Source organism: Eulemur rufifrons, chromosome 16, assembly GCF_041146395.1.
Source record: "Eulemur rufifrons isolate Redbay chromosome 16, OSU_ERuf_1, whole genome shotgun sequence".
Lineage (NCBI taxonomy): Eukaryota > Metazoa > Chordata > Mammalia > Primates > Lemuridae > Eulemur > Eulemur rufifrons.
The window spans coordinates 25,239,090-25,265,823 of record NC_090998.1 but is presented as its reverse complement, the minus strand read 5'-3'; the positions used below and the strand labels follow the sequence as shown (position 1 = coordinate 25,265,823).

Below are 26,734 nucleotides of genomic sequence, written 5' to 3'. Positions count from 1 at the left end.
GCAGTGCGCGCAGAGGGATGGCGGCCCGGGAGGAGCGGGGAGAAGGGCCGCCCGCTCCCGCGCTCGCCCGGCCGGTCTGGCGGCCCCTCCTCCCGGTGCCGGCGGCGGCGGCTCAGCCTCGCTCCGCCAAAGCGGCGGCCCTGCCCTTCTGGTCTCCCTCAGCGCCAAAAAAGGGCCGCTGGCGCGCCGGGCGTCCTCGCTCGGGCTCTCCCGGGCGGCGTCAGGCGGGGAGGGAATCCCAACCCCCAGCCCGCAGCCTCCTCCCCCGCCGCCCTTCGCACTTCCGCCGGCGGGACCCCAGCCGCCCGCTAGACCTGCCGACTGGATCCGGCTCTCGGGGAGGCCTGGGAGGCTGCAGGCCTCGGCGCCGGGGCTGCGGGCGCGCGGGCGGCGGGCGGCGGGAAGCGGGAGGGCGCGCGTGCCCGCAGCCTCTCCGCACGCCGGGGGCGCCCCGGCCCTGCAGCCTGCCAGGGGCTGCAGTGATGCTCGCGGGGTACAGGAGGGAGCATGAAGCCAGCCTGTTCTCTCTGCCACGCTGCTTTACAGGGGCAAAAGAGAGAAAAAAATGAGCGTTGGGGGAAAGGGACGAAGGCAGGCTCGGGACCAGAGAATCAAAAAGACATCAAATCTGGGGTCGCCCTCCTGGCCCAGTCTGACATCGTGTCTCAGTGCGCTGAGGCACGCAGGCTGTCTCTGGGCATTTTGGTGGCACGTAGAACTGATTCTTCGGTAGGTCATTGCGTAGGAGCCATCTTACAGAAGGTCCAGGCAGATGGCAGCAGGTTCTGCAGGGCTCAGCGCCTGGGTGCACGGTGCACGGGTGGACAGGGTTGGGAAGCAGGGGAGCTTGCATTTGCTGCTGCGGGTCGTTGTCCTCTCTCTGTTATTAAAAGAAAGACAGAAGTACAGCTCAGCTGACTGAAGTTAGATCACGTGCCTTTCTGTTTTAAAATCATATTTTCTAATGGCCATCGCTTTTCCTACTTCAGTTGGGTTGGGCTAGCCATTACGGAATGCTATCTTGGGCAGAAGGTGTGGCTGCTTTTGCTCGTATTTGCCTACGGAGGTGGCTTTTTCTTGCCACCTCTTAACTCTACCTGCTCGCCCCATCGTCAGGACTACCAGGAGACACAGCTTCTTTCCCACCTTCTCTCACTGACATTGCAGTTAGAAGGCTCGCCCCAAATAATAATAGGAAGGACCTGTGCTGCTCATGGATTAATCCCAAAGAGAGGAGAGAAAAATATCGTCAGACTACCTTTGAGTAGGAGAGACAAAGACTGGGAGGAAGCAGAGGGTGTGTTCACTCTTATTTTACAAAAAAAGCTTGAAGAAATCTTCCCCAGACCGAAGATTTGAGAATCATCTATAATAGTCCTTGGAAATGTATTTGGATTTTTTTTTTTTTTTAATTATTAGCTTCAGGCCGAGCGCGGTGGCTCATGCCTGTAATCCTAGCACTCCTGGGAGGCCGAGGCGGGAGGATCGCTCGAGGTCAGGAGTTTGAGACCAGCCTGAGCAAGAGTGAGACCCCCCCCCCCATCTCTACTAAAAATAGAAAGAAATGATCTGGACAGCTAAAAATAATGTATACAGAAAAAATTAGCCGGGTATGGTGGCGCATGCCTGTAGTCCCAGCTACTCGGGAGGCTGAGACAGGAGGATCGCTTGAGCCCAGGAGTTTGAGGTTGCTGTGAGCTAGGCTGATGCCACGGCACTCTAGCCAGGGCAACAGAGCAAGACTCTGTCTCAAAAAAAAAAAAAAAAAAAAATTATAAGCTTCAGCTTTCTTCTTGAATGATAAGTTGTTAAACAATATTTTCTTCATAAGCACATTTTCCCTATGCTGATTAACATTTTATATTAGGAAGGAGGAAGGGTTAATAACCAGAAAAGAAAATCATATAGATAAAACATAAATCCTTTCAACAACACATTGGTTACATTTGTGCTTTTTGTTTTGTTTTGTTTTGAGATGGAGTCTGTGTCGCTCACCCAGGCTAGAGTACAGTGGTGCAATCATAGCTCACTGCGGTCTTGAACTCCTGTACTCATCCGATTTCAGCCTCCAAAGTAACTAGGACTACAGGCATACGCCATCACATCCAGCTAATCTTTTTATTACTATTTTGCTGTAGAAACAGGATCTCATTGTGTTGCCTAGGCTGGTCTCAAACTCTTGGGCTCAAGTGATTCTCCTGCCGTGGCCTCCCAAAGATGCTCCCGGCCCCATCTGTGCTTCTTACTATGTAATTGAGTGACTTCACAGTAAGGTGTTGTCATCCATTATTTTCCTTATAATACACCGGGGATAAGGAACTAAAATTTAAAAGAGAAAAAATTCTGGTAGATTCCGGCCTCCTTGAAAAAATTGAAGGAAACAAAAATGGATCTATGACTGGTCTAATTAAATGTCCAGCTCTTCACCTTGTTCCACCTGGCCTTTAAATCATTACTGATAAAACTCTATTCTCACACGGACCTCTCACACTTCCATTCTCAATGACAGTGCAGTGAGACATTATAAGCTTTGGGGGGAAGGGGAAATGACCATGGATTTAGCAGCCTCTTTGGGAAGGTAAAATATAACATCTAGTATTAGGCATTAGGCTGGGGGACTTTTGCTGGAAGGTGCCCCAGTGTCAAAAAGGCTTGGACCTGGGATTTGTTTGTGCCTCAGTCAGTGACAAATGCCAGATTCCGTGGGTCAGCCATGAAGAACAGGCTCTTAGTCTCTCTCTGTCTCTAGAATCTTTTACTAATGGCTGCTTTTGTTTCCCGACTGTCATAGATATGCCTCAGACTGGTATTTTCTTGCCTTCTTAAAACAGGCCGAAAAATCGTGCTCAAAGAATGATGTGCTTTAGAAAGGCAATTCAAGCGCAGTAATATTATCAGCCCAAGATCAGATTGGACAGGGAGTCTGGGGTGTTGGTCCGACAATACTGGGTACTGGCCGGGCGCGGTGGCTCACGCCTGTAATCCTAGCACTCTGGGAGGCCGAGGCGGGTGGATCGCTCAAGGTCAGGAGTTCGAGACCAGCCTGAGCAAGAGCGAGACCCCGTCTCTACTAAAAATAGAAAGAAATTATATGGACAACTAAAAAATACATATATAGAAAAAATTAGCCGGGCATGGTGGCGCATGCCTGTAGTCCCAGCTACTCGGGAGGCTGAGGCAGTAGGATCGCTTGAGCTCAGGAGTTTGAGGTTGCTGTGAGCTAGGCTGACGCCACGGCACTCACTCTAGCCCGGGCAACAAAGTGAGACTCTGTCACAAAAAAAAAAAAAAAAAAAAAAAAAATACTGGGTACTGATCCTGCAAGCTTTTTGGCTCCCGACATGACAATAACGTCACTTAGGCCTGGGAGCATCTTAAATGATCAAATCATTTTAATAAATTACACAGTAAGTTTTCTATTAAACTAGAAATGCAAAGTCAAAACAATGTAAACTACTTTACTTACAAAGACCTACAATATTATTTCTAGACTTCATGAAAACATTATTTTATATCATTGGAGATATTTTATAAATCTATCTTTGATCATTGAATACTATAGATTGGCCTTTATGGTATATGATCAAGCACTTTATATCACCATCTGTTTTACAAAAGACTTAAGTCATAGTCAAACAGAGTCAGACAATTTTTCAAAGAATTTTTGGGAAACATACCTTTTGACCTGGCAAGTGGAAAAAATCTTAGTACAAGATGTTTATCACAGTATTGCTTTTAATAATAAAAAAACCAGAAAACAATATAATGTATAATAGCTAATATTTATTGAGTTTACTATGTGCCAGGCACTGTTGTGCATGCTTTACAAGGATTACAACATTATTTTTATAATATTTTACAGCATGACAGGGTGTGGTGGCTCATACCTATCATCCCAGCACTTTGGGAGGCTGAGGTGGGAGGATCACTTGAGGTCAGGAGTTCGAGAACAGCCTGGGCTAAAGAAGGAGACCCTATCTCAAAAAAAATTTTTTTTTACAGCTGAGGAAGCTGAGTTGCAGAGTACCTTTTGGCATGGTAGAAGGAAATACCATAGAGCCATTATAACTTTTAGTGTAGATCTTTCTTCAGAGGCTCTGAAAATTTTTATATTAAGTTGTTTTTTAAAAAATAGATTCTGGAACAATATGATTCCATTTAAGTAAAACTACATACTGTTAAATAAAATTCATAGGAGGTCATTGGTTTGAACTGACTCCTGCACTAGATCCAACAGTCCAAACCAAAATGAGGTTAATCATGCTAACGTTCCTCACCACTGGCCAAAACTAAGATCTAATCAGAAGAGAGATAATAGCCAGAACCCCAGACCAGCCAGTTTTAGCCAGGATGGTAAAGAAGGGCCCTCTGCTTTAACTTTTACCAAAAAAGTTACTTTAAATGACCAATCTATTTTTTGTTTTCTATTTCTGCTTTCCTTGGCTCTTTTCTGTCAATAAAGCCCACCTCCTCTGCTGGGCTTATTGGATTTTATAGAATGAAGTGTTGCTCAATTCTCAAATCACAAGTAAAAGTTGATTAAGATATTTAAACTAAATTTGTTATACTTTTGTCTTTTGACAGTTTATATATTTTTTAGTAGTGATATCCAGAAAAAATGTTTACCAAGATGTTAAGATTGTAAGAGCTTAAATAGTTTTTATTTTATTTCTTTTTGTACATTACGGTTTGGATTCTTAAACTGAACATATACCAATTTATTATAATAAGAGCAAAAAAGATTTTAAATAAAAATTAATGACATAATTAAAATGTTGAAGCCCCATTTTGAAAAGTAATATCCATTAATTTTATCACAAATGAAATAGAAATGTTAAATAAATCATATAATTTGCAGTTTTAAAATAAGAGTGAAATATTGTCTATTTTCCAAATGTCTTTTGAATTTAGTAAACCTATGCTATTACTTCACTACCACTTAAAAATTATTTATCTCTGGTTTTTTTAGTTCCTCCAATATTCCTAAAACAACTTTATTTCTTTTTGTTTTTTAACAAGCAAAACTGAAATGCCTTCCATTCGTCAAAGCTTATGAAGTGATTTAAGTGAGATAAAAGTAGTACAAGGTCTTAAAAAATGGCTCTGTTTAATTCAAGTTGAGCATACTCATTAGGCAAGACTTCCATTTATTTCAGTCATCTATATCAGTGTTTTCCAAAAATATTAAGAAATCACTTGGGATACTTGTAAAAATAAGAATCTTGGTTCCTCCTTACTCCCCCAGGGGCTACAGAATCAGGCTGTCAAATAAGCGGTTTTTAAGGTCTGAATCATATATTTGAACCCCTCTCAAAAGCACTGTCTTGGAAATAAATATATTAATAATATATCACCACATTGCAAAGTGTAATGGTTCTGGGTATTTGATAAGATTTGTAACAAATGCTATATGCCAACTTTTGACTTAAAGTTGCAGTTGCTTCCTGATTTCTGCAATTTCATCTCACAAGGACAAGTTTGAAACTGTTGTGGGTTCCTCTCTCTGCCCCTGCATTCCAGTTTCTACCATTCCTTTCCAAAATACTTAGCCCCAGGAAGTTTACCCATTTCTTTACTTAATGTTTATGCAGTCACCACAAAAATATGTTTTTAAAATTTTGAAGCATGCTTTCACATTGGAACTTGTAGATCCTTTAAAATGAAACTTTGACCTCCATTTGAATATTATTTGACAGCAAAAGGGTTAAACAATTGTGGATTGTTCCATTATTCCTGCAGGGAACATGAGAACTTCAAGGAATTATGTATTACATGAAAGAAGCTACATTTAATGTGACTGAAAGACTTAAAGGTCATTAGATTAGAAAATAGACTTTCCAGTTTATGTCTCGAGGGCATTTTCTAATAGAAATAGCTATACAATCTCACAAAAAACAAGAGAGTAAATTTTTGTTACTCATCTGTCCCATACTTTGCCATTAGAAAATCTCTCTTCCCTTCAGAACAGATGGAATAGTCTGACTCTTTGCAGGTAAGCAATGAAACTTGCTTTCTATAAGAAGTTCATTAGAATGAAATATTTGTCATTCTTAGTGTATTTTATGTGGCTTATGCAAGTTTAGGAATTAGTGCATGATATAATTTTTGCTCAGAAGAAAGTGATATGTTTCATTTTTAAAGTTATTCAGTCGTAAATATTTTCCTCTTCATTATCGATTGTTAATATTGTATGTTTCTAAAAATCAAAAGATATGTGATAATTAGGTTGCCTATTATTAGGAAACAGGTGGAAAGATGAAAGTTCCCTCTTTAGATTAACATTTAAACCTACATTAATTTTTAGCTACTTTGGGTAAATTTAAAGTTGAAAGAATGTTAACATTTTTGTGTTAAGGAGATGAATGAGTCATTGTACAAAAAGGTATAAAAGAAACAAGATCACAGGTTAGAAAAAGTTTCATCTTTTTTTTTTTTAAAGGAACAGTACTTCATCCCAAAAGCTGATTATCACTAATGCTTCATGTAAAAATGGATACAGAAAAGCAACAGTCCTATGCTTTGAACTAATGTGTTACCTTGAACATCATGGGATGTGGAACCCACAACCTTCACAAAAGCAAGAGGACATTTTTCACTGCCTTTTCAAATGTTTGGCATTACAGTTGAAGTGATTTTATTAATATTTAGAAATTTAAAACCATTTCACCATTTCCCTAATGCATATTTCTTAGTAACTACTTCTGTTTCAATCAGAGATACTATGCCTTTATCTATGTATTTCATGAAGAAATCTCCTTTATAGCTTGCAAATGTGAACATCAGAAAACAGATCAGACAATCCCCCACCTTGAACCTAGTCACAATTTTCACTGTAAATTACACTTTTTATCCTTGGTTGAACAGTATATACCTTAATGGGTATTGTATCTACATTATTAGCATATTCTTTTGGTGGAATCTTTACTCTTCTTTCAAGAAGGAAGCTTGTGACTGGCCTTTACAAAAAATACCTGGCCCCAAGAGGTAACTAGGGTCTATATTCAATGTTTTCTCAATCACTGTAAAATTAAAATTTTAAATTTTAGTTCATTTCAGTTTTGATTTACTTTTAAAGGGCTTTTCTTTAGTAAGGAAAAAAAAAAACAAAACATAAACCAGTGTACAAACTGATTTTCTTGGAACCTGAATGCCAGAACTTAAATTCAAAGAAATAAAGAAATGATTTTTTTAAAAAACTGCAGTCACAAGTTCTTTAAAAACCATACAGAAGTGCCCTCACAAAAAGATGTCTTGTTTCTAGTGAAATGGATCCTTCCTTTATCTGACGTCAAGTGACTACACTATTGTTTTCCTCAGAAAGACTCTGGAGTAGGATTTCCACTTGTCTTTATATTTACTTAGCAAAAGGTGTCTGTGACTATTCACTTTCAGAGAAAGAAGAAAAGCAGAGGAGAGAATCCACGTCTTCAAGAGGCTAAGGGACAAAGTATTGAAATCGCCTGGAAAGTGTCCAGAAAGAACGGCAAGAAGTCAAATGTTCACCTCCAGCTCAACTGGGAAGAAAGAAAAGAAAAATCAATATGCAAAGAATGGCCTCATTTTTCTAGACGGTGTCCCTCCAGAAAAACCCCAAGGAAGTTCTCCCTTAGCAACAGCCCAGAAGTTCCAGAGACTGTCCTGAACCCTGATGTTTAGCTTCTACCTGGAAACCAGACTTATCTCTGAGTCTTCCTTCACACCAGAGAAATGCATGCGGCAGTGGTGGCAGCAGATGTGATATTGTTGCTCCTAAGCATGGGGTGGACATCAGACTCTCTCTGCTCACCCACCATTTTTTACAGAGACTGCTGGATCCGTCGCTTCCCGGGTCTTCTGATCAATCTGGAGGAGTCTCAGAAGCTGGGAGCCCAGTTCTTGAAGTATTATTCTGAAAACACTGGCCAGAAGTGCAGTAGGAGCTGCTGTCTTAGGAAGGATGGTAAGTATTAATGATATGCTTGAGCAAAAATAAGAGGAAACTTCCAAGGCTGAAGACCTAAGTAAGGAGGCCTAGGCAGAGGCCAGTGAATAGTTGAAAAGGACTAGAGAAAATGCCCTGAAGTGAGGGATTGGGGAGGGAGGGAGGAGGAGAGAGAGGGGCCGTTGAAACTGACTTTGCAGTCTGGGCCCAAGCAGGCTCTATTTACAAATCTATTAATGACCCAGAATGCTATAGAACCTGCAGGAAACAGAGAATCCTTTCCTCAACAAAGTGCTAAATGAAAATATTTCCTCCAGGGTTAACTAACAGTATTTTTACAGCCCAAAATATACATGATTTCAAAAATGTTTATAATAATTTCCTTTTTAAAGTAACTTTTGTTGATATTAGTATCATATCAAATTTTTAAAATGTGCTTGCTTGAGTTAACCAAATGTGAAATGTATTGAACAGGAATTTAGAGTGTGATTCATGTTTTGAAAGAAATAGGGTCTTTGCCTAACCTGGGTTTCACAAGAGAAGTACACAGATGGGCAAAAAAAAAAAAAAAAAAAAGAAAAAAGAAAAAAAGAAATAGGGCAATATATGTCAAATAGCAAAAAGAAAAAAAATCATATTTTCAAATTTTCCTAACAGATGTTTTGTCTGTTATATAGAGTCTGGGTGTAGGCATAACCCATATAATATGATCAAGGGCTGCAATCAGGAAAACATTTCACTGTTGCAGAATTTCAAGTTACAATTGCCTAAAGACCTCTTTCATTTCTTTTTCATTTCTCCAAGATTTTAAGGCTACTTGAAAAGAAACAACAAAAGCAACACAGCACTTTAAAATAATTCCCTTGGTTGTGCCACACTTTCTGTCCATGGCTTGACACAAACTTATTAATTGCTCATGCCTCTTTTCCAGTTATGCATGTGAGATTTCCAAGATGAAAATCGGAGCTCCTTGGAGAATACAAACAGACTGTCAGGAGACCACAATGTGAGAAGCTGTCATAGGCCAAGGCCTCGAAGAGGCCAAGGGCACAAAGAGAACAATTAACTTAATAAAGGGGAATCTTTTTCTGATTTCCAACTTCCAGATGCTTCTAACTCCCAAATGCCTTCACTGAGGGTAGCTGAGGGAAGGGCAGTATGGTTGCTGAGTCTCCCCAGGGCACGAATTTACCGGACTCTCCACACCAGGGAAGCTGTGGCCTCTGGACTGTCAGGGACACTCCCATGTAATCATCCAGAACAATCCGTGATTTCAGAGCCTCTGTAACTTCCCAGTTGTGTGGCTTTCTTCCTTCACAACAAGAAAGGGCAGGAAGGCACAGCCCAGTTTTTATTGGAAGCCATAACTTTAAAATGCCACAATCCTGCTCAGAGCTGGCACTCTGAAATTTATATAAGGAATGTAAAACATCTTTCAAACTTGTTCTCTACAGAATCAACTACTCCTTTATCAGAAATTTAAACGTCTTAAATTTGAATTTTTAAAAATTATTCCTTTCCTTTAAACTTTACAGCATAATCCTCAGGGAATGTATTTGTAAACTATAATGTATTAGCAATGTATTATTAACTAGCTTTTGCTCTATTCTTCTCCTTCTGGAAAAATAAAGGGTGTGAAACATGAGGATGTCGGAAGGTAACTCCCTTACACGGAAGCAGTAAAGGTTCTGCCAGCAGCAATTCCACAGAGCTTTAGGCGTGCTGAGGTCTGGTCATCAGGCGCCATCCCTCTGTAATCTTAGTTTGTTAAAGAAGTTGATACCTTTTGGCCAATGGATATTTCCCATCACGTGGTCCTACTGCACTGCAGAAGGAGTAAAATCTGTGTTGCCCTTTAGGGAGGATAGATTGAAGATCTGCACTTGACAAAGGTGACTTCAGGTTTCCCATAAATAAGAGAACATGTTTTAAATAGCAAACTTGCTTAGAAAAGGGGAGACAGCACAGGACAGCTGTGTGCCCCCATCCCCTAGAATTCCACCTGCTAACATCCTTGCCTATCTACTCACTGCCTCTTTAGAGGACACTGACTGGGCTTTTCCTTGGATGGAGTTTTGTACCTGTAGTCGGGGGTGAGAGAGACGCTCACCTGGCCTGCTGCACCTGGGCCTCTCCCAGGAGTTACTCTTTCGCCCTTCCTGTTCCTCCCTCTTCTTCTACAGCATTTATCCCTTTATTTTCCTACTTCTTTCTCTGGTGATCCCCAGTACCTTAGCATCCTAAGAGGGTGTTGCACCTAGAAACTGATACATGAGTCCCAAGAGGGTTTGGTAGCTACTTGAAGTTTTCATGAACATAAAATACGGGGACTGGAAAATAATGCTTCCAGGTATCCTGTGTGGAATGGAAGGTATGAAAGGTTACTTAGAGGAAATCAGTAGATACTTTCTTTTAAAAAGGCATTTTCCATATTCATAGAAGCAGGTACAGTAGTCCATAACATTCTGTAAAACGTCTGAACGTAGCCCTGCCACGTACTGGTTATCCGGTGTTCCTAAAAGATTTGTAAGTTACTCAGAGCTCATCGCACTGGTGGAAACCAAAACCATCTGCAGGTGTACTTTGCCTGCTTCCCTTACAGTTTCCTGTAACTTGGCTGTCTTCTACCATGATCCAATTCATGACAATGTCAACTGCCTGCATGTCCACTGCCCGACGCTGGAGAGCTGCATATTGGAACCTGGAACCAGTGCCATTTTGTACAACGTAACAGACGGTAAGGACTCTATTTAAAGACTTTTGAAGAATGTTAGTAAGACATGTAGCCTAGAAACTGGCCGCCAATAGCCATGTATAAGTCTCTAAATCATTATTTTCCAGTAAACTCTGTCTGGAATAGTTTTGGATAACTAGAGCAGAAACCTGAAAGAAAATTCCCTTTAGTTTGGCATGTTCAGCAATGAGTCCATTCCGGATGGTAAATCGTATGTGATTAAACAAGAGCTTACCCATTGTATTTCATGTATCTCAAGAACCCTCCATAAGAGCCAAAGTAGGCATTTCTACTGCAGGGGCTGAGGGTGCCACTAGGAAATAAAGAAAATGCTAAATGGCAGTTTTGAGGGCTGTGGACATTGCATCCAAGGATTCTGCAAAGATGGGTGCCAGGGACAGGGAAACTTACCGCCACTTACTGAATTCAATTAGCATATCCTTGGTCCCAAGATAGCCAATGTATTTTATTTTAGAAAAATACATATTTAAGTGTCCTTTGCCCATGTGTGTAATCTCAGGGTGCAAATTAGTCACCCCAAAAGAATAGACTTTGCCATCAAAATCCAAAGGAGATACATTTCTTAACAGTCTGTATTTATGGAACACCTAATGTTCCAGTCTAGTCTCCACGCTGCAGAAGATGGCAGTCATCTCTCTGCCCTCAATTTCCTTTATAATCTAGATGATGAGACAAGTCTTACAATTAGTGTAAAACACATAACTAAATGCAAAAATGTGTGAAACTGCCTCAGTACAAAGGCTCAAGAAGGGGGGAACAATGAAAACTAGATTATTCAGGGGAGGCTTCATGGAGGAAGGCAGAAACAAGATAAAGAGTTCTATATCACGGTGGGAAAGCAGGAAAACCGGTCTGGCTACAATAAGGGGATGTTTGGAGTTGCAATGAAAATATGGCTAAGGTAGGGTAAGGCCAGGTATCAAAAGCACTGTGGTTAGAGTTTGGGGTTGACTTTGTCAGAAACAGGGAACCACAAAGACATTTAACGAGAAAACACCATAAAGTGATGTCTGGTTATCTTAGTCTGGGATAGACTAAGTCTTATCTTAGTCTGCATAACTATATGCAGGACACAGGGCAGAAACTCTGGTCAGGGAAGCATAAGGGCCTGGACGAGGTGCTCGTAGTTGCGACAGAGAGAAGGGATAATTACCAGAATACTGGGAAGAAAGCTTGGTTACCTTTTGAATGAAGGAATTGAAGGAGAGAGAGGAGTCCAAATCACTCTGCAGCACAGACTCCGGCAGGGGATGTTAGAATGGTGATGCCAGCGAAGGAGACAGGAAGCCGACATGATGATTTTGGGTTTGGGCATATTCAGGTAGAGATCATGTGAGATGTCCAGGTGGAAATCTCCAGTAGAGCACCGGAGAAATGAGATCAGAGCTCAAGAAAGAGTGAAAAAATTGGCGATATGGATTTCAGTGCCTTTAATGTCGTGGTGACAGTTGAGGACAATCTCTTTGTGTGTGTGTGTGTAGGGGGAGGGGGCGCTGAAGAGAAAATACAGCTGAAGACCAAGGAGTGAAGATTGCGGAAACCACACAACCAGTTAGGACAAGAATAGAACTAGCAAAAGAAAGTAAAAAGGAGAGGCAGGCAACCTGGGGTAAAATGCCAGGGCGGGTCTGTGGTCCAGGGAGTCCTGGGAGAAGAATCTGAAGGACAGGATGGCCAGAGGTATCAAGGGCAAGAAAGAAGCCAAAGCAACGAGACACAAGTGAGCAGGAAATGAGGACACAATTCCCTCAGAAGCAAGGGATATCGGCATGTTTGCAGGAAGAGAGAGAGAGAGAAATGGTCACCAACAGGGACCACTAGAAAGCTGCTGGGAGGATTTTTTTCTTCTCCTTAAAGACAAAGCAGTTTGTATGCACGTCTGAAGTCCAAGGGAAAGAACTTAGTATACAAGAAGGGAGAAAATACTAAAGACAAACCAGGACCTTCAGGGACTGAAAGGGGATGAAATTTAAGGCTTTGCTCATGATTTTGAATATGGGAACCCTTCTCAGGCCCTGTTTCCTGTATCTTTATGTAAAAATGCGATATTGTATCTCAAATGTTCACTGTTTCTGCAGCTTTCACACTAACACTCCCTGTTGTTGCGCAAAAGCCCTGACACACACAAAGCCTTCTCCTTGGGTGTAGCCACATTTGTTCATAACAGAAAGTGCCCTAGAAAGTTCAGATAAATTCAAGGTAGCCAGTATGTTTCCAAGCCTTTCAGAAGTCTGCAACAGTAGAACTTGAATTCAGCTTAGTTCAGTAACTCATAATGGCAACATCCAACACTTCTCCAAACTGTGCTTTAAGGTTTTCTCTTCTAAATTAAAAATAAAATGATTAATGCTTTCTTTATCTTTCAGGTATAGATCCAGATTTGCTGGTTTTTGGACAATCCCCTTCTACATACCTAAATACCCGCTCTTCCTCTGATAGGTGGGACAGACTAAGGATTCTAAAAGCTATGAATTTAGATAAACAACAAACCACCGTGATAAACCCTTTGATGACATCAATAGAGGCTCCATCATCGACCACACATCAAGATTTGGTTGTGAATACAAACAATACCAGTTATTCCAAGGAGTTAACCACAGATTTTGGGGCAAGATTCATTTCCCTGAACAACTCCATTACCACAAAGGTAAATATGGTGTCACCAAGTACTGATTTCATCAACAATCCAGATAACAAGACTATTTCTCCTTTCTTTGTGCCCGTAGGCACCAAACTTTCTCATAAGCCTATCCTATCCCAACTCAACAGTAGCAAACAGTCACTGAACAAAACCAAGGGGTACAGCAGCAGAAACCACACGTCTGCGAATGGAGACGACACACTTGATGGGGCATCTGTGACTGCAAAGGCCTGGCTGGTTCCCGTGGCCCTTTGTACCTCTGTCATCTTTCTTTGCTGTTGCGTGGCCATCCTTGCTTCTGGATGCTGTCAAAAGCAGCAGGGCCAATATAAGCTAGGACGGAGAAAGTCAGGATCCAGGCAAATTAAAAAATGTAACACTCTGAAGGAAAACTCTTAAAAGTTGTAGCAAGATTATAAGCTTTCAAGGGTTATTTCTAGTTTTCTGCAAGACAAGGGCAGTTTGGTTTAAAAAACTACATTAGGATACCCACTCCTGCCAAGCTCTAAAAAATGGTTGGTGCTTGATAAACATAACTGCTTTTTTGATTATTTCCATTTTTAAGAGACAGAGTCTCCCTCTGTTGCCTAGGCTGGAGTGCAGTGGTGCAATCATAGCTCACTGCAGCCTCGAACTCCTGGGCTCAAGTGATCCTCCTGCCTCAGCCTCCTGAGTAGCTGGGACTATAGGAATATGCCACTGTGCCTGGCTAATTTTTTAAAATTTCTTTACATACAGGGGTCTTGCTATGTTGCCCAGGGTAGTCTCAAACTCCTGGCTTTAAACAATCCTCCTGCCTCAGCCTTCTGAGTGGCTAGGATTACAGGCATAAGCCACCATACCCAGTTCTATTCCATTTTTTTTTGAGTAGTGTTTCTTTTGCCAAAGTTCCAAAATTCTCACCCTTGCAGTCGTTATTTAGTGCCAAGTGAGAGATACTGTTTGTTCCAGTGCTTTAGGGTATTAACTTACTGAATCCTTACAACTCTGTGAGTTAGCTATACCATTATTAACCACCATACTATTATCACGTTATAGATGAGGAAACTGAGGCAAAGAGAGGTTAAGCACTTTGCCTAAAGTTACACAGCTATTAAGTAGTGAAGCCAGGACTTAATTAAACATAGGCAATCTGGTTCAAAAGTCTATGCTCAAAAATCATAGTTAGACTAAGAACCTGTTTTCCCAATAAACATGAAAAAAAGATACCAGGAAGAAAATACCATAACATCATCACATTAGTCTCCCAGTCAAGGTCCAATTATTGTCACATATGTTAATAAAAACATTTAGTGGTTTGAACAAAAGAGCACTATTACTGTTACTAACCCATAAGAAAATGTTTCCTGATTTTTATCTAGCTTTCAAGGTTTAGTTGATTAATCTCTCTCAGTCCCAATCCATCTTCATCCTCCTTTCAATAATTATGGCACTGAGCTCTTTGGAGTTTTCTATACTGATTTCTGTGGAATAAAGCTTGGGAGTTTTAGTTTATATCTGTCACTCATATACATTCAATTTGCCCCGGTGTAAATATCAGCTATAGGTATTTCAGCTCTGTCCAAATCTTTCACCAGATTTATACCCTAAATCTTAGATTCTTACATGTAAAATACTGTCATTCAAGTCTCTGAAGAACTTAAACTTTAGGCTCTTCATCTCCTTCCTGAATCCTGTTTTTAATTTGAGAACAGATATTAAAAGACAGCCAATAAGAACAAAGAATAGATAAGGGGAAATCCTACTACAAAACTTATAAACTAGTACTATTTCCTCCAATGTTAAAGCAAAGTGGCTTAGGAGATATTTCTTTTTCTTTCCCCAGTATTGATATTGGGTAGAAAAAGAGAATGTCTATTTCTTTTACTATAAAGGAAATATAAAAAATTTCTATCAATAGAATAATAACCACAAATAAAAATCTGACTTAAAATGTAATCAACTTATCTCAACTTACTAATGATTATCTTAGGTGTCATAAATTTTATTAATTTATTTCCTAATATATTAGGAAAAAACATGCTATTTTGGGGGAAGGATATCAGGAATTAAAGTTATATTTAAATAAATAATTCAGGAAGCTGTCTTTATAAATTTTCATACATACATTTTAAAAAATTATTTTCTTTTAAGTATATATGAATTGCTTAGATGTCTTCCAACAAACTAGGGCCACTAGAATAAAAAAGTTTTTCTTCCTTGGAGTTTCTCAGAATTTTACTCATTCCTTAAAGTTGATAGTTTCATAGAAATGATCATAATTAGGGCAAACGTATTTACCTTTGTAAGAAAACAAACATACTCCTTCTCTTCTTCAGCCCCTACTTTTGACTATCAGATAAACTGAGTAAACTTGGACTAGAGAGACAACAGACCAGTCAGTCAATAAGCAAAAACAACTGGGGCTAGAAACTACACTTTTACTGGAAGCCTAAGGGACCAAAGAGAACTTCTGAATAAAATTTTATTAAGAAATAGGGCCTAGCCCAGTGGCTCACACCTGTAATCCTAGCACTCTGGGAGGTCGAGGCAAGAGGATCGCTTGAGGTCAGGAGTTCGAGACCAGCCTGGGCAAGAGTGAGACCCCCATCTCTACTAAAAATAGAAAAATTAGCCAGGGGTGGAGGTGCGTGCCTGTAGTCCCAGCTACTCAGGAGGCTGAGTCAGGAGGTTCGCTTGAACCTAGGAGTTTGAGGCTGCAGTGAGCTATGATGACATCACTGCACTCTACCCAGGGTGACAGAGTGAGACTCTGTCTCAAAAAAAAAAAAAAAAAGAAAGAAAGAAAGAAAGAAAGAAAAAAACAATTTCCAGGCACGGTGGCTCACACCTGTAGTCCTAGCTACTTGGGAGGCTGAGGCAGGAGGATTGCTTGAGGCCAAGAGTTCAAAGCTGCAGTGAGTTGATTGTGCCGTTGAACTCCAGTCTGGGCAACAGAGCTAGACCCCATCTCTTTAAAAACAAAACAAAACAATGAAAGATCTCAGGGCCCAGTCAATAACTAAAGCTAAGGTAGTTACTCCCATGTAGTAACCATAAAATCTTTCCAACACTGTAACTAGCTAGATCCTTTTTTCTAACAATAAAAACTCTGTAACTGTCTAGTATTATGAAATACCAATATACCAATATTGGAAAGAAATTATGTAAAGAAAGAATTAAAGCACCCTACAATTAATGAAAGATATTTGATCTATATCGTAGTTGCCTAAGTGTTTAAGCAACTTCTGAGCTATACAGCTTGAGGCTGGAGTCAGAAATAACTACATTATCAATACAGCACTGTCTCCTGAATCCTCATTATAAGGATGAACATTGTATACACTGGATCAATTAAGATTTTAAAGGACAAGGATTTAATTAATGACAAATAGTGCTGCTGCGTTGGTCTGAGTGCAGTGTTTACAACTAATTGATCACAACCAGTTACAGATTCCTTTGTTCCTCCTCCACTCCCACTGCTTCACTAGACCAGCCTTAAAAAAAAAAAAAAAAAAAAAAAAAAGTGCTGCTTTATTATTGTTGAAATTACAATGACAGCACCTGTTATATTTTTAAGGTGTTTTGTGTTCATCTTTCAGCTCTAAGATTTTGCCATTAGGCATCAATGACTGCAACCCCAGAGCCTTCAGGTCAGTCGCTTGGAGTTGGCCAAACTGCGAGAGGGCACAGTCCTCCACATCTACGGTCCCCAGTCCCCAGGCTGCAGACTGGGCCACAGACTTCCCCCCCCACCACTCCTACCTGTGGAAAAATTGTCTTCCATAAAACTTGGGAACTGGGCCACACAGCAGGTGAGTGGTGGGTGAGAAGCAGCCATCTGTATTTACAGCCACTCCCCATCACTCGCGTCACCACCTGTGCTCTGCCTCCCCCTGCCCCACCTGCCTGTAGAACAGTTGTCTTCCATGAAACTGGTTCCCGGTGCCAAAAATGTTGGGGCCCGCTGCTCTACATGATTGCCTTCACTGCTAACATCGACTGTGTAAGTTTGGTGGTCATCCCAAAGACACACTCAGGTTCAAAAATTCACTAGAATAACTCAATGAAAGCTATTATTCTTATGATTATGGTTTATTACAGGGAAAGGATAGAGATTAAAATCACCCAAGGGAAGAAGCACATAGGTTGAAGTCCAGGAAGGGTCAAAATGCTTAGCTCCCAAGATCAGTGTGTGACGATATGCATGGAGTACTGCCAACTAGAGAAGTTTGCCCAAGCTTCGGTGTTCAGAGCTTTTATTGGGTTCCATTATGTAGGTATGATTGACTGTCTGCCTGGGTAGTGATCTCAGCTGCCAGGTGGACTGATACCACGTGACCCAAAGCCGGCACCCTAAATCACGTGGCTGGTTTTTCTGGCATGGCTGGCCCCATCCTCAGATCTTCTGGGGCCAGTACCCACCCTAACTAAACAAAGACACTCCTATCAGAGAGGGCAAAGGCCAGAACTCTCTTTGGTCAAATTCTTTATTACAGATCATTACTCCCTCTGCTCTCATCTACACTATTATTACACAGGATGGACCACCCTAAGCTACCACTTCTTCACGTGTTCCCAAGTGACACCTCTTCTTAGCTTCTACTCTTCAAAATGTTTCCATCTTCAATCCTGTTTCTGCATCTGAGTTTTCCTTAACTGTACATGAGTCTCTAAATGAACTGATGTATTTCTTAAAGTGTGTTCAACCATGATCTAAAAAATTGTTTACCATGATCTAAAAAATTGTTTTACCTATTTTGCTTTTCAATCACTATTTCCATTAAATGGAATACAACCTATGTCTCCTTCCCTATTGTCCTTTATATCCCATAGAGCCTTGGCCTTACTAATACCAAATCATACCTTCTTTTTTTTTTTTTTGAAATGTGGCGGGGTGTCTCACTATGTTGCCCAGGCTGGTCTCGAACTCCTGGCCTCAGGTGATCCTCTTGCTTTAGCCTTCAGAGTTGCTGGGATTACAGGCAGGACCCATTGTGTGCCCTGCTCAACCTTCATTTTATGCGAATATTTTAAGCAACTGTTTTGAAATTCCTTTTGGCTTTTATTTATATTCTCTAATTCTGTTAGGCAAAATAAGTCTGTTAGGCAAATAAACTCTCAAGAATTCCTTTATTTTGATTTTAAATTAATCACTTGTCAACAACTATGGAAGTGGTAAGAAAAAGCTTACAGGTATACTTAAAAATACTGAACTGACAGTGAAATTGAATGGAATATATCTTAGGGTAGTTCTTATTTTGTCATTTACTCCAATTAAATTCAAGGTCCCATATGTCACTTCTTTCTGAGCTGTCGCAGCTCTAACTGGGGCATCCAAAAGGATGAAAACCAGCTAATCTCCACTTGTACTTTTCTGCAAGCTTGGGCCTGGCAAAATGAGCCTCACAATATAGAAAGTAGAATGCTCGATAGAGTTGAATCAACATAAAGTGCCCCCAAAAGGGAGGGATGGAACAAACATTTCCGGTTAGAAAATACTCCTGAGGACCTGTTTCTGACCAGAATTGGCAACTGTGAAAAATGGACCGGCTAGATGGCAGCCATGTGAACCGGTACTGACCTGCAAGTCGAGGGACGGGGTTCTGGGCCTACCTTCCCAAACAACCAAAATCATTACTCGAAAGCAACCGCTGAATGCCAGCTTGTGGGGAAAGAAATGTGGCAGGTGACAAAATAACAATTAAGTACATATATATGCATACTGAAGTTATTGTGTAGAAATAAAATCAAAACACTTTACCATCAGAAGAAATCAGAGATCTAATTAGTCTAATTGTGCCAGTGTACAAATAAGAAAACTTTGGAATAATTATTGCCAGTGAGCATTAGTATGAAAGGAATTAATTTTAACTCTGATATGATTTTTTAACATTTTCAATTTTATATCCAATTAGATATTGATTACATATATCATCAAATTAACAAATAAAGCGGATTTTTCTACTTTGTAATTCATGTCAAATTTAATAGTCTCTTCACTGATTCTTTGTACTGAGAAAGGGTGTTTTCATTTTCCCCCTCATTCTTCAGAGTAACAACACAATTTTTGTAATCTTCAACTTCTTTAGTACCAAGGAGTTCTTCTTTATTTACGTCCATATTTTTCTCGGCAGCTTTAATCTGGAGAAGGGTTTCCAAGACATTTTTTTCTGAGGAGCTATTTTTCCATACATACTCTTCCATGTCTGCTTCAGTCTTATATTTTTCCCATTCTTCGGTTTTCTGAAAAGGAAAAAATAATTTCTGAATCCTGAGAAATATTCAAAAGACAAAGGTTTTTTGTTTGTTTGTTTTCAGGGGTAGAGAAGTTGGCGAAATGTGGCCAGCCCCTGGCCAACACCTGCGTGCCCACTCTGGCTGACCCTCTTACCGAGCACGGCCATCCACCCGGGGCAGCTGCTTCCCGCTGCAGGCTGTTCTGCCAACGCCGGCCTGTCAAGCTCTGTTACCATTCACTAACGCCAGCCGCGTCATTTACAGTGTATCTGCCCTGCAAATCGCATTTATAAAGCTATACTGTTTTCCAACATATAGAAAACCCATTTTTTGCAGGGCAACAATTCTTGTTCCCTAAACCCCAACACATAAATATTTCACATTTCTGAGGTTAAAAAAAATGAGAGCGGAGAGGAGAATGTATTTATCTTTGTAACATGTTTGTGGGGAAGACAGAGAAGACCAAGTATTGTAATAAAATTAAAAATATGAAGTATGTGTACAATACATGATTTTTAGTCATAATGACTTCATGTATCCTAAAAGCTTGTTTTGTAATCTTTACTTTCTTTCTTTTTTCTTTTTCTTTTCTTTTTCTTTTTTTTTTTGGAGACAGAATCTCACTCTGTTGTCCAGGCTAGAGTGCCGTGGCGTCAGCCTAGCTCACAGCAACCTCAAAATCCTGGGCTGAAGTAATCCTTCTGCCCCAGCCTCCCGAGTAGCTGGGACTACAGGCATGCGCCACTATGCTCAGCTAATTTTTTCTATATATACTTTTAGTTGTCCCTATAATTTCTTTCTATTTTTAGTAGAGACGGGGTCTCACTCTTGCTCAGGCTGGTCTTGAACTCCTGAGCTCAAACAATCCACCAGCCTTGGCCTCCCAGGGTGCTAGGATTACAGGCATGAGCCACCACAGCCGGCCTATCTTTACTTTCTGTTCTCATAATAGAAACAATGTATTGTTACTACTTGTTTTTTCTTACAAAAATTTTTACCATGCTATTCTAGGGAACACCAGTAGGTTTTATAGTAATACAGCATAATTCAGATTTACGATTCAAATGGAGATGTAACATTACGTGAAAAATCAAGCAATACAGCCAATAAGCAATATGCCCTGGTTCAAAGAAGTGCTGAATGCCAACCACATTCTTTCCAAGTTAACACATAACAATATTCTGAGCTATAAGCCATGTTGGAATAGTCCACTATTCTGAGTAACTTCTTTAAAGGTGGTAAAGTATTAAAAGAGAAGTACATTTGTAAGGCTGTCAGAAACAATATTCTACCTCTGAAAAGTCCCCTTGAAAGAGACACCAGCTTGAGAGACACCAGACACGGCTCCAAGGCTTCTCAGAGCTAAGTGAGCATCAAGAAGCAGGTAAAATTTCCACCCGTGCCGCCCTCCCACTCCCATCCCCACTACAAGTGCCCATGAAAAGAGAAGAAAGCACTGGAAATATGTCCCTCAAAGGGTAAAAGGAGCCCCACCAACCACAAACAGGTCACTGGGGATGACACGGAATCAGCAAACCCCATTCAGATCACTGAGGCCCAAGGAAGAGGCTCCCCACACCACAAAGAGGCCCCCAAGAAGAAGAAATCCTCCTTTGAATGCTTCAAACTGAGTGCCTTTCCTTCAAGAGAAACCAGTAGGATACAGGGTGTCGGGAGGAGGAGGAGAAAGAAAAAAGAAAAAAAGATACAGGGTGTGTCTCCCCTGCCCCCCAAATTCCTGAACCAAGTGGGGTATTTGTGCTCAAAATTCCTGCCTGTTTGCCCTACCTCCCTATACTGAATCTATGGATTTATGGCTGGGGACAGTGTCCCAGCTTATGTTCTAGAAATACCCAGTTGAGAATCAACTCTATGTCCCTTTTTTATCTGGTAGGGAGGCTTTAGCCGTGGCAGGGTTGGGGGCAGGTGGCAATAATGTGCAACTTTCTTACTGGGTCCCTCCCCACAACCCTGTTGCAAATAATTTCTAAAGTCAAACTCTGAATGTATACGTTTTAAAAAAAATAACTGACAAAATTATCCTATCCTACCTGATTTTTACTGTAATATTTGGGGCAAGAATAAATGTCAGCCCCTTAAAAAAATCTAATGCTCTAAATTCAATACATTATTGGTCCTATCTACTCTTTGAAATGTTTTAAAACAATGTCGTAAGTTCTTCACAATTCTAACTTACAGGTGAAGTATATTCTAGCTTTAGGATCCAAACTCTGCACAGCTGAAAACAAATTCCAAGATAATGATAAAAACATTTCCAACAAATTGAATGCTTACTATATACCAGGTATCTCAAATGCTTACATATATTAATTATTTCATATAATTCTTATTAAGACATACTGGGATAGATTTTAACATCTCTACAGATAAGAAAACTAAGTATCATGAAAGTTAAATAGAGGGTCACAATCTCTTGGAGGGTTTCAAATTTCATAACTTTTTGTATTCTAGAAAGTTAATGTGCAGTGCACATATATTTTGTGACACCTCCAGATGGGGTTTACAGCAGCATCCTCTAATACATTACAATTTTTGCAGCAACATATATGAATATTCACATTAAATGGGATAAAAAATATATATAAATAAGCTTCTCATCTATTCAGGTCACATTTGCCCCCAAATAAGTTATAAAAAGACTTTCAATTTCCAAACCTTCTGGGTTTTAGAATTACATTTAGAGGGCAGATAAATGTATCACAGATTAGATTTAATTTTCTCAGTTAAACACTTCTTCTTTTTTATTTTTTGGAAACAGGTCCCACTCTGTTGCCCACAGTGGAGTGCAATGGTACAATCACAGCTCACTGCAACCTCAAACTCCTGGGCTCAAGTGACCCTCCTGCCTCAGCCTCCGGAGTAACCAGCACTATAGGCACAGGCCACCACACCTGGATAATTTTTTTTTTTTTTTTTTTTTTTTTTTTGAGACAGGGTCCCACTCTGTCACCCAGGCTGGAGTGCAATGGCATGATCATAGCTCACTGCAGCCTTGAACTCCTGGGCTCAAGTGATCCTCCCACCTCAGACTCCCAAAGTGCGGGGAATGGGGCCTGAGCCAGCATGCTTGGCCTAAACACTTGTTCTTAAACATAACTAGGTTATCTCCAGTTTTCCTGCAGTCTCCTTTGAGTGAAAGCTTTTTATGTCCAAGCAAATTTAGATTAGAAAACACACACACGCACATACACACACACTCTCACACGACCGACAGCATGCCCCTCTTACAAAGACGATGGGACTCAAGATTGTGCACCAGGCTGCTGCTATGATTAATAAAGACATCTAATTTTCTGAAGTCCCATGGTAAATGTAAGAAAAGATCTTTACATCTTTAGAATTTCTTAGTTTTTCAAGCAGGAAAAATAAAAGCTAAGCATTATCACTATATTTGCCTTTTGATAGAAATCTTTTCTAGTCATTAATCTGTAAGTTTTCACAGATGAGTGTCAACCAAATGGGTCTTCTCAGTGAAGAGAACAGAGCTAACTGGAACAGCTGCTGGTCTGGAAATGATGTCTTAAGCTATTCCTAAACACCTTCTAGACTTTGTCAGTGACATAAAGGCAATAATATTTTCCATGAAACTTGTCACTTTGGAATGTTTTTCATTTAAGAGGTATAAATATAAAATGCTTGGGGGGAAAAACTCCAAAAAATTTTTCTTTTAATTTTACATTACATCTTCCACTTTCAAACAGGATATAGTAGGTCACAGCATGGTTGTACTTTTGCTATAACTGGAAAAACCCAGGTAACTGACCAAAACAAAAAATCCTAAGGATATCAGACAGCTAAGGTATCAACAAGGACTAGATGAATATTAATTCTAGGCTACAAGAATAGTCAAAGGATCCTTCTGGAAATCCCTAGCCATTTTATTCCTTGAGAGCATTTTCTAATTCTGTGCAGACAAGACTAGAGTTTGGCCTGTGCAGAAGAGCTCTACTTAGGAAAAGAGAAACGTGTGACAGATTGGAATCTGGGAAGCCCCAAACATGACTGGTTTTGTTCTGGGGCTACATATGGGAAGCTAGAGAGTCACAACCAGGCTACTAAAAAGCAGAGTGAAATCTCCTATAATCTCATCTGGGTATTTAGGAGACAAAGTCCTGCTAAAGGGAGAATGTCCTCTTTTGAACACTCAACCAATCTCCCTCTCAAGACATCTGCTAGATTTTGAAGTTGTAAAGGGGCTACAGGTTACCAAGCTAAGCTCAAAACTTCTGAAAGGTCCAAGCGACTCTTCAGCAGTCCGTCAGATACAGAGTTAGACTTGTCAAGTTCCCAATCAAAAGCCTGGAAGGCTAAGCCTGTAGTATAAGACTACATCTTAGGGCCGGGCGCGGTGGCTCACGCCTGTAATCCTAGCACTCTGGGAGGCCGAGGTGGGCGGATCGTTTGAGCTCAGGAGTTCGAGACCAGCCTGAGCAAGAGCGAGACCCCATCTCTACTAAAAATAGAAAGAAATTATATGGACAGCTAAAAATATAGAAAAAATTAGCCGGGCATGGTGGTGCATGCCTGTAGTCCCAGCTACTCGGGAGGCTGAGACAGGAGGATCGCTTGAGCTCAGGAGTTTGAGGTTGCTGTGAGCTAGGCTGACGCCACGGCACTCACTCTAGCCTGGGCAACAGAGTGAGACTCTGTCTCAAAAAAAAAAAAAAAAAAAAAAAAAAGACTACATCTTACAAAAGCTGCAGCCCAGCCTTAGCCCAACCCAATCCAGACTAGACTAAAAGGATAAGCCCCTGATCCTGTCTGCCCAAGAAAAAAAAAAGAGAAAATCTTTTCTGATGGACAATATCAAATGGAGCGTCTATGGGTCTTTTATACACAATGTCTGGCATGCAATAAACAATTAGTAGACATTGGAAGAGAAAAAAATGTAATTAATAATCAAGGGAAAAACAAACAATACAAGCAGACTTTTAGCTGATTCAGATAATGAAGTTAGCAGACAAGGACTTTAAAATAACTATGATTAATGTATTAAAGAAAATAGAGAAAAAGATAAACAAAATGGATTTAAAAATGAAGAATTTCAACACAGAATTGGTATCTATAAAAATGAATCAAATGAACATCTAGAATTGAAAAATACATCTAAAGTTAATAAATCTTTTAGATGGGTTTAAAAGCAGTCTAGATACAACAGAAGTCAAAGACAGGGTAATAGAAAACCACATTGTTATATATATGACAGAGATACTTAATAACATAATTATCAACTCTGTACTATCGGATTGTAACTATGAGATTCTAAAGCCTTTTTATACTAAGTAACTCCCTCTAAGGTTTACTAGGATCCTATTTAACAAGTTCAACAAACCTAAAACTGAGAGGACAATTCTTATATGTCCTACACAAATAAAAATTTTTAAATTTAAAAAAGTTTGCAAAACCAAATTTTGGGGAATTTAGTCTGGATCAGCAATTCCTAAATTTATTTTTGCAGTAGCTATCACTATGATAAAAATCTGTAACTTTCACTTTCAAAAACTCATAATTTTTCTGAAACTTCTGACTTTAAAAAGATAGGATGCTAAGTTCACAAAAAGAGAAACATTTAGGTATCAGTACTTCTCCTGCTGGAAGACTACAATATCAACTACGAAGTAGTTTTACCAAAAATTCTAATCAGAATCTGATTAAACCTCTAGATCCAACTATCAATTTTAAAAATATATAGGTAACAGTGGAACATGTTAAATTACACTATGGTGATACCATCAGCAAAATCAAAATGGTAGAAACCCTTCAAGAAAACCACAAAGCAAGATTTCTTCAACACATAAATTGCAAGAGAACAGTTCACAAACCTCTCTTTTGGGTTGTGACCACTATGGGGCATTCTTTCAAAAAACATTCACTGAGAACCTACTGTGTGCTTGGGCAGTTCTAGGAGAAGCTGAACACCCACTAGGGTGCACCCTAGCTATAAACTAATGTTTTCATATCCAAATATTTTAGAAAAAGATACATTTGCTCGTTCATATAAAACTGCTGAAATTTCCCTTCAGTTGAAATAAAGAATACAGTTGGCTAAAACAACACCTCATTATTCAAACACAACAATACTGATATTGGAACAAAATTAATTTGATTTATAAGCCAATCATTTTACACAAGGCTATTAATGCTACTAAATACAGTTTTGTTTTTGTGATTTAACAAAGTCTATTAAAGCATATTTCAAACATATACAAAAGCACAACTGCCACATATCCATCACCCAGTTTCAACAATTAGCTTGTTTCATATCATATATGCCTCTACCCACTCACTGCCCCTTCCCATGTCCTCACTGAACTCTGAAGGAAATCTTAGACATTATCATTTCATCCATAATGTTATATTTTTCTTTAAAAAAAAAAAATGGATGGTTTAGAGCCGGGCATGGTAGCTCACGCCTGTAATCCAAGCATTCTGGGAGGCCGAGGTGGGCAGATTGTTTGAAATCAGGAGTTCAAGACCAGCCTGAGGAAGAGCGAGACCTCGCCTCTACTAAAAAAAAAAAAAAAAATAGAAAGAAATTGGACAGCTAAAAAATATATATATAGAAAAATTAGCCAGGCATGGTAGTGCAAGCCTGTAGTCCCAGCTACTTGGGAGGCTGAGGCAGGAGGATCGCTTGAGCCCAGGAGTTCGAGGTTGCTGTGAGCTAGGCTGATGCCACAGCACTCTAGCCCAGGCAACAGAGTGAGACTGTGTCTCAAAAAAAAAAAAAAGGATGGTTTAAAAAATAATACCTGTAATCTCATTATTAATTTGGTCATATTTTGATTCACAAGAGCCTAAGTTAAGTCAGTTTATTCATTCACAATCAATTAGCCAGCAATTCCAACATGCAGTTTACTGGATCCTGACAGCTGTTTCCCTGCTGTATATTACTTTGCCTGTCTGACCACAGCTACTGGACAAAACCTGACTGAAACAGAGTACTTTCCTTGGAGCTTGAATCCAAAGAGAGAATTTAGCTTAGTTTAGTTTTTAGTTTTGTCTCTCTCCTTGTCCCCTGCCTCTGGGTGGCTAGTCCTATAAATTCTGAAATAGTCAAGGTCATGCTTTCTGACATACAGATTGGAGGAGGAGAGGAAATTGGTCCACAGAGAGAAAAAAAAACTGGGCAACTGCCTATAAAGTAACAAAGCCCAGAGCCTAAGAACCCTCACAT

General features: G+C 40.0%; 2 protein-coding genes across 2 annotated transcripts in view; one reads left to right on the top strand and one right to left on the bottom strand.

Moving 5' to 3' along the window:
* Window positions 1-7,707: 7,707 nt before the first annotated feature.
* MANSC4 (MANSC domain containing 4) lies at window positions 7,708-13,716 on the top strand. The gene is made up of 3 exons (XM_069490031.1): window positions 7,708-7,939; window positions 10,524-10,658; window positions 13,043-13,716. Exons 1-3 carry the CDS (start codon window positions 7,708-7,710, stop codon window positions 13,714-13,716), a joined length of 1,041 nt encoding a protein of 346 aa, XP_069346132.1.
* A 4,697-nt stretch (window positions 13,717-18,413) lies between these two features.
* The window catches only part of MRPS35 (mitochondrial ribosomal protein S35), a 39,074-nt gene continuing 30,753 nt past the window's right edge, over window positions 18,414-26,734 (bottom strand). The window contains exon 8 of the mRNA XM_069490215.1: window positions 18,414-19,542. Coding sequence (XP_069346316.1) covers window positions 19,273-19,542 — 270 coding nt within the window. The 3' untranslated portion in view covers window positions 18,414-19,272. The remainder of the gene's footprint in view (window positions 19,543-26,734) is intronic.